Consider the following 8,571-nt stretch of genomic DNA (forward strand, 5'->3'; position numbering starts at 1 on the left):
TCCAAACCAAACCAAACTTATAGAGATCAAATTAAAATTAAACACAAACCCAAAATTGACTGCTGTTTCCAATCTTATATTTGACCACTTGGAAATTAAGACCAGCCGCCCACAGGTGATTATTGCCCATACCATCCTCCATCCCAATTGAATTCAAGCATATATATGTATCTGCATACATATATATCTTCTAATTCATCTCATTTCACTGCCATTTAATTAATAAGTGTGAGAGTAAGATGAATCCCATAAACTATGCTTATACTTTTAGGCCCTTCCTAGGCTTTGTTTATGCAATTATTATCAGTGCATTAGTCATTGTGAGTGAGAGTTCATATTCCACTTCTTATGAAGATCATCACTTAATGAGACGCATCGACAACTACCCATATAGTCTCTCTTCTGTAGCTCCTTCTCGATCGCATCTCACGGTAACTCTCCCTCTCTTTTTCTACTGGCACTGATTAGATTGGAATTTGTCTGAACATATGATGAACAAATGATGAAGGAAACATCGGGATCACGTGTTTATCACGTTGTTGCCTACGGAGCCGATCCCACTGGCGAATCCGACAGCACCGAGGCGATCGAGAAAGCCATCTCTGATGCATTTTCGTATGCCACTGATGGTCATTTGATGAAAGGCATTTTAGACCTTGGTGGTTCTCAACTTCACCTAGATGGAGGGACGTACAAGATCAGTCGCCCCTTGCGCTTACCTGACGTAGCTGCTGGCAATTTCATGGTAACTTACCTCTCTCTCGTTGTCAATTGATTTTTAGTCGAATGCAATACGATAAGAATGAATTTATGCATATGGGACAGATACATGGAGGATCATTACGCGCATCGGAGTCTTTTCCAAGCGATGGCCATCTTATAGAATTGAGGCCGTCATCACCTTCTGTGATGTATGAATATATCACACTCAAGGACCTAATGTTAAACTGCAATTTCAGAGGAGGTGGGATAGCCATAATAAACTCATTGAGAACTACAGTAGATAACTGTTACATATCACACTTGACGAGCGAGGGGATAGTAATTGAAGGTGGGCACGAAAGTTACATACGAAACTCCTTCATCGGGCAGCATATCAACGTCGGTGGAGATGGATACGAAAAGGACTTCTCAGGGATCGGAGTGAAAGTAATGGGAAACGACAATGTGTTGAGGGACATAGTGATATATTCAGCAGAGATTGGAGTGATGGTGTTGGGACAAGCAAATGTGATAATGGGAGTGCACTGTTACAACAAGGCCAGGGGATTAGGTGGGGTAGGAATTTATGTGAAGCAACCTGGTTTTACACAAACAAGGATAGTGAATTGCTACTTAGATTACACAGGAATAGTGGTGGAGGATCCAGTTCAAGTGCATATAACAGGATGTTTCTTCCTAGGGAATGCATTGGTTGTATTGAAATCGATAGGGGGCGTAATAAGTGGATTGAATATCGTCGATAACATGTTCGCCGGAGATTATACAGGGGTGAAGATAGTCGAGTTGGATGAATCCAAGACTCCCTTCACTAGAATTGATCAAGTGGTGGTAGATAGAAATAATGTCCGAGGGATGGTGGTTAAGACGACGGTGGGAAGAGGATCCACGAGAGTGACGAATGGAACGACATGGACGGTTGATTTCTCGAGCTTATTGTTATTTCCTAACCTCATAAGAAATGTAGTGTACTCATTGGAGATGGAGCAGAGTGAGGGTCAGGGTCAGGTATTTCCAAACCATGTGTTAACTAATCTAGCTCATAACCGAGTAACTGTCCGGTCCAATGTGGCAGTAGCAGCTACATTACATGTTCAAGTACACCAAACAACCTATGCCTTATGATACATACTACATTCAATTTGAAATGAAACCTTAATCGTTGTTTCTTGGTTCATCATCAATTGATGTATAGTATAAGAAATGTATTTAATGTATTCACTTATTGTTCACATTATAAGGGAAATTTTTAGAGTTTCAGTTCAGTTTAGACATTAATTATTTTGTTAAGTGATTTCTCCTTCCTCCAAAATAATTTTTAAAATCAATTTGTTTGAAGTTTTTTATTATGTAACTAACCATTATGAAATTATTTTTTATACTTTTTTTGTTTAGATAGTTGTCCTCAGTTATAAATCCATGATCATCCTTTATTTAACCAATATAAAACTTTGGTCACATTCTCGACATATTATTCCAGTATAGCTTGGGAGACTCATCCCACTTATGTACAATGAGTTCATCAATTGTTTTAACAATATATGCTTTTCTCCCTTACGAACGAATACCACAAAATTTTAAATTTCAATAAAGAAAAGTGAAATGAAGGTCATCTTTTTCTTGATTCAAGAGAAAATGAGAAAGATGGATGAATTTATTGGCTAAAAGGAAACACAGGTCAACATATTAAGTGTGAAATAATTTAAATCACACACCCCCAAAGATACCATGCTTGCAAAAGTCACTCATACATACTCACATCAGCTGCCTCTTTGTCCATGCTTGCATCAGACTTAAAAACTTTAACTTGAGCAAAATAATAGTGTTATGAAAATGACAACTAAAGGATATAAAAGAATGTAAAAGAATCGACACACAGATATATGTGGTTCACTAATGGTATGGTAGTTATGTCCACGGGGCAGAAGGAGAACAATATTATTAGAGAGTGTTGTTTTAATACATAAACGATGCCTCTAGGGTTAGAGAGTTTATATAGCGTACTATTCTAAACCCTAGGATCATAATCATATGAATACTGAAAAGTTTGTTGTTCAATACGCCAGCGAGACCTCCGTATGTGGTGGTAGTTCGAAGCACTAACAAACAAATTCAAGGCATTCCAACAAATCTCCACCTTAACTTGAATTCTCTCCCAAATAACAAATGTACCAGATGCAACATAAATAACATTACAAGACGCACTCTGACTTCTCCCTCATGACTCAAAGTGTTCCACAAAGGGAACCACTAACAATTCAAAACATTCAGCAAGTCCAAACAATGTTGGAACTTGCCTTGTTGAACACTTTGAGTAATGAGGGAGAAGTCAGCAGGGTTATCAGCAATACCAATTTTCATCACTTTAACTCTCTGTTCACCTCTTAAGAAGTGATATCTTACTTCGATATGTTTAGTTCTCTCATGATGAACTTGATCCTTGGCTAGGCATATTGCACTCAAAGTATCACAATATACAATAGCTTGGTCATGATGCAAACCAAGATCACCAACTAACCCCCTCAGCCATATTCCCTCTTTAGCAGCTTCTGTCAAAGTCATGTACTCTGCTTCGGTAGTAGACAAAGTAACTATAGGCTATAAGGTTTCCTTCTAACTAACAACATAACCATCTATAGTAAACAGCCAGTCATAGTTCTCCTACTATCAACATCTCCAGCATAGTCAGAATCAGAATTAACCTGTCACCAAACACTTTATGTCATTCCCATAAACGAGACCAACATCAGATGTACCTCTAAGGTAACGAAAAATCCTTTTAACAGCTTGCCAATGCTTCTTCCCAAGTTGACCCATGAACCTACTGACAACACTAACAACATGGGCAAGATTAGGCCTAGTACAGACCATAGCAAACATCAAACTTCCCACTGCACTAGCACAAAGAACTTGAGACATATACTTCTTCTTAGCTTCAGACTGTGGTGAAAGCACAGATGATAAACGAGCCTTTGCAGCACTGGGAGTATCGATAGGCTTAATTGATGACATACTAAACTTGGACAATATTTTTTGAATATAACCTTTCTGTGACAAGAAGAGCTCATTTTTATCTTTATCTCTATAGATCTCCATACCCAAAATTTTCTTAATAGCACCCAAATCATTCATATTAAACTCAATACTGTTATGTTCTTTAATTTCTGAATGTCAGACTTGGACTTTGCAACTATGAGCATATCATCAACATATAAAAGTAGATAAATCGTCAAACCATCATCAGCTTTGTTGTCATATATACAACAATCATACGAACTTCTGTTATAGCCAAGTCCAACCATTTAGCTGTCAAATTGTTTGTAGCACTGCCTTAAAGATTGCTTTAGACCATACAAAGATTTCTTCAACTTGAAAACACAATCTTCTTTACCTAGACACTAGAACTCATCTGACTGGATCATATAAATTTTTTCCTCCAACTCTTCATGTAAGAAAGTTGTCTTCACATCTAGTCGCTTAAGTTCCAAATTCTGATGTGCTACTATAGCTAGTAACACCCTAATAGAAGTATGTCTAACTACTGGTGAGAATATCTCATCATAATCAATTTCTTCTCTTTATGTGAACCTTCTAACAACAACTCAAGCTTTATATTTAATGCCCTCTGAAGGTGATATTCCCTCTTTTTCTTGGAGACCCATTTACAAATGACAATTTTTCTCTTCTTAGGTCATTTAACTAATTTCTAAGTCTAATTTTTGTCAAGAGATTCCATCTCATCCTCATAGCAGCAAGCCATTGAGCAGACTCACTATATGACATAGCTTTTTTATAGGTGGATGGCTTATGAGCATTCACCTCTTCAGCAACTTGTAGCACAAAAGTAACCATATCTTAAAAACCATAACTCATAGGAGGTTCAACACTAACTCTTCTAGCTCTGTCACGAGCTATACTCGGTTGATCTACTTGTGAACTAGAATTCTCAAGCAAAACAACTTCTGATGTTTCAGGCACATCAGTATCTTGTTGCACATCAATTTTTGTTGTAACGTGTTGATCTTCTCCACCTTGTTGTTGTAATTCATTCATAGTTGAAGTGAATTGTATCTCCACCTATTTAGCAACACTATTACTTTCTCCCACATCAGTAGACGTCACAAAAGGCTTCACATTTGATAAGCATGGAATTTTCATCAAATATCACATTCCTATTAAGTAAAACTCTATTATCAAAAGGTGAATAAACTCTATATCCCTTCACTCCGTCCCTCAGAACCCATAAATATACCATTTTTAGCTCTCGATTCTTATTTGAAGGCTTACCAGACCACACCTCGTAAGGTGTTTTACAATTAAAACTTGTGTGAGGTCCACAGTTGATCAGATAACATGTTTATTTACTGCTTTTGCCCAAAACCTTCTAGCCAACCCTACATTGGAGAGCATGCATCTTGCTCTCTATTACAATGTTTGATTCATACGTTCTGCAACCTCATTTTGCTGTGGAGTATCCCTGATAGTGTGATGACGAACAATCCTCTCAAATTTACAGAACTCATTAAACTCATATCCATAGAATTCCAAACAATTATCAGTTCGTAGCCTTTTGATCTTCTTCCTAGTTTGATTTTCTATCAATATCTTCCACTTGAACTTTATGAAGGTTTCACTTTTATGTTTAATCATAAAAACATAGGTCATTATTAAGTAATTATCAATTATAGACATCCAATACCTGCTACCTCTAATAGATTCAACTCTGAAAGGTCCCCAACAATCTGAATGAAGTGTCTCTTTTGTACGACGAACACCTCTTGGTAACTTGCTGCATTGAAGCTTCCCAAATATACAATGTTCATAGAATTCAAAATCTTGCACCTTGTGTCCACATAGAAGATCCCTTTTTTAAAGACTTTGTATCTTTTTTTCACTCATATGACTGATGCGATGATTTATCATGCGATGGTGTGTGGATGCGACGATCATACAAATTTTCCTAACAAAGCCCAAGTATAAGCCTTCTTAGGTTCCTGGTAAGTCCAGGGTTGAACATAGGGACTACTAAATAGATATGCAACAGACTCTCTGATTCTATTGCAGTGGTGATAAAGAAGTAGATGGTGTTTTGATTTAGACTTTCCTATGCGATGGAATTGAACGCGGAGTGATGAAAGCGTAGTGTTATAACAAGTATGCGATGAAGGGGTTGAGAAGAGAGTTAGCTAACATTTCTCAAGATTGTGTACAAGTCATGTGATCGTGCTATACATAAATATTAGTACTACATTTCTCGATGCATAATGCCACATTTATTTCTAGGACGCATGCGATGTGTATGGAAAGCAGCAGATAGAACTTATTTCTAAGTCTCTACTCTTGCTTATGCGATCAAATCCGACTCTCTTAAGCCTAGATTCTATCTTTAGACTACTCTCTCAAGTACTTCCAAATGATGAATGAGGCATACATAAGACAAGATGATCGCATAAAATGCATAGCTTAAGTCATGCTAGCTAAGTACTTCTCAACCTATCATAATTTTAGTTACTCATACATGGTGTGGAGAGACTGAACATAAATCGAAATGAAATTTCAATTTTTGCAAATAAAGTGTTGAGTACAAAACAATAAATGGATTGAGAAATAACAAGCCAGGTAAGCAGTGTCTTACTTTTCGTGGCTTTTTACACTGCTCTTTGTCACTTCAACTCTGTTCCGATTTGCGGACTCTTGCTCTGGCAAGGGTTGGACTTCTCTCATTTGTATTATTTTCTGACATTCTCTCGATCTTTTCGAAAATCGATTTTTCTCAGCTTCGCCTCGCCTCCTTGCTCTCTCCCTCCCCCCTCTATCTCTCTGGTAGCATTGGGTATTTATAGATTTCAACTCTTCTTACTAATGATTGCAAAGATGGGCAGCATTAATTTCCCTACTCTGTTGCGCCGTCTGAAAGTCACCAAAAATTCAATGTACTTGCAACAGTATGGTTTTTAACGGTTGTCGACTAAATTTTGAAACTGACCGTTATCAGCTTTACGGCCCATCATGATTTATTATGTTGTCGCTTTTATGTGATGTCTTTATGCGATCGCTTTTGAGAAACTTCTCATGATCGCAAGTTCGAGCGCGTCGCATTGTGCCCTTGGATCACAATTTCTTATGCGTCATCGCATTGTACCTGCAAAGAATAGGCAAATTAACTTCTTTTATGCGATGAGCATTAGCGATCGGAATTCCTTTTAGTTTGGCGCTTTCAAACATAATATTGCCTATTTTACCATCGCTTTCTCCCATTGTTTTACTAATTTGAGCTATAATAACTTGTATTTCTATCAGTCTGCGTTGAGGTTCTATCGAGTCTTTCTGGTTTTCTTCAAGCTGAATTCGATGCATACAATACGTCGGGCTAATACCTCTGATGTTTGCGAGTGTCCATCCGATTGCTCTAATATATTTCTTTATAATACTAAGCAACGCAGTTTCTTTTTCTTCAGGTAACGCAGAGGATATGATGACTGGTAAGGTTTCATTCTGACCAAGGAAAACATACTTCAAGTGGGTTGGTAGAGTTTTTAGTTCCAGTGTAAGTGGTCGCTCTAGGGAGGGCTTCTGTGCTTTTCTTTCTTCATCCAAATTCAACATTTCTTCATTGTTCACTGTCTCTGTTATTGCATGGCGGGTTTCTAAGGATGTTGTCGCATCCTTTCTTTCTTCATTTTCTTCCTCGGACTCCCAATCTTTGGCGCAAGTGTGTTCATCATCGCAATCTAATAAGCCTTCTCTTCTAGGAACTTCATTGCCTTGATAATATTAAACCTGAGCTTTTTTCCATTGATGCTCATTGTGATTTCTACCTTGTGCACATCTATTTGAGCACGACCAGTAGACAAGAATGATCATCCCAATATGATTGGAACATCTTTATCTGCCTCATAATCTAGGATAATGAAGTCTGCAGGTAGAATGAATTTTTCTATTGTTACCAAGACATCCTTTAATTTTCCTTGAGGGTGTACTGATAACGGGCAGAAATGCACGTTATTACAACGCATCGATTTAAAACAATGTAGAATTGCGACGGTAAAAATATGTAAAATCGGGTCCAAAAGCATTAAGTTGAGAACATTGCGATCGCATGCGCCAATTGCATTAAAATAGCCAATTTATGTATTTTGTGCAAGAAAATGCATTGGCACAAGGCAGAATTGCGATCCAAGGAATTCAGCGTCCGAACTCATTAGAAGATTGCGACCGCAAAGCTACGCTATTATTTGCGTTCGCGAAGATCTGCTCAAGAAGGTGGCCACATAAAGATGGCGCATCCATGTGAAAGCTTAATAAATCACGATGGGACAGAAAGCTGATGACGGTCGAATCCGAATTTAGTTCACAAGTCGTTAACGATGCACTGTAGCAAGTACACTTAACTTTTCAGTAACAATTAATCGGCGCATTAGACAGTGATTTAATGACATCCCATAAGTGCAATCATTTGAGAGAAAAAGCTCTTCACCCTGAAGCTCTATAAATACCGAAGGCCACATACGTTAAAGCAGTTCAGTAATTCAGAATTTTGGAATTCTTTCTCGCCATTTCTATAGATAGTCGTAGTCTGTAATTTTTATAATTAGAAGGCGGAGGTGAGTGAAAAGAGACGACGCCAGAAGATCGTTCCTGGTTAGCTTGAGAGAGTGCCAGAAAGTATTGAGAATGGAGAAAGGGTCGACTCTTGCGAAATCAAGAACATTCTTTTGGGCAGAGTAGAGAAAAACATAGTGTAAAAGCCTCGGGAAGCAAGACATTGCTACCAAGCTCACTATCCCTACTTTCCATTGTCATTCAGTATTCTGATCTTATTTGTTAAATGGAATTTGCATCTCTACATCT

At 37.8% G+C, this 8,571-nt stretch overlaps 1 protein-coding gene across 1 annotated transcript; it reads left to right on the forward strand.

Moving 5' to 3' along the window:
- The first annotated feature begins 209 nt into the window (after nt 1-209).
- On the forward strand, nt 210-2,006 carry LOC120091564 (polygalacturonase QRT3-like). The gene is made up of 3 exons (XM_039049654.1): nt 210-431; nt 509-745; nt 826-2,006. The coding sequence occupies exons 1-3, from the start codon at nt 240-242 to the stop codon at nt 1,843-1,845; spliced, it is 1,449 nt and encodes a 482-aa protein (XP_038905582.1). The 5' UTR covers nt 210-239; the 3' UTR covers nt 1,846-2,006.
- Nucleotides 2,007-8,571: the final 6,565 nt, after the last annotated feature.

Source organism: Benincasa hispida, chromosome 11, assembly GCF_009727055.1.
Source record: "Benincasa hispida cultivar B227 chromosome 11, ASM972705v1, whole genome shotgun sequence".
In the NCBI taxonomy this organism is placed as follows: Eukaryota; Viridiplantae; Streptophyta; class Magnoliopsida; order Cucurbitales; family Cucurbitaceae; genus Benincasa; species Benincasa hispida.

Coding starts and splice junctions, on each gene's coding strand:
- LOC120091564 (XM_039049654.1), top strand. CDS start 240: ATGAATCCCATAAACTATGCTTATACTTTTAGGCCCTTCCTAGGCTTT. Junction 432..508: donor CTTCTCGATCGCATCTCACG/GTAACTCTCCCT, acceptor CAAATGATGAAG/GAAACATCGGGATCACGTGT. Junction 746..825: donor TAGCTGCTGGCAATTTCATG/GTAACTTACCTC, acceptor CATATGGGACAG/ATACATGGAGGATCATTACG.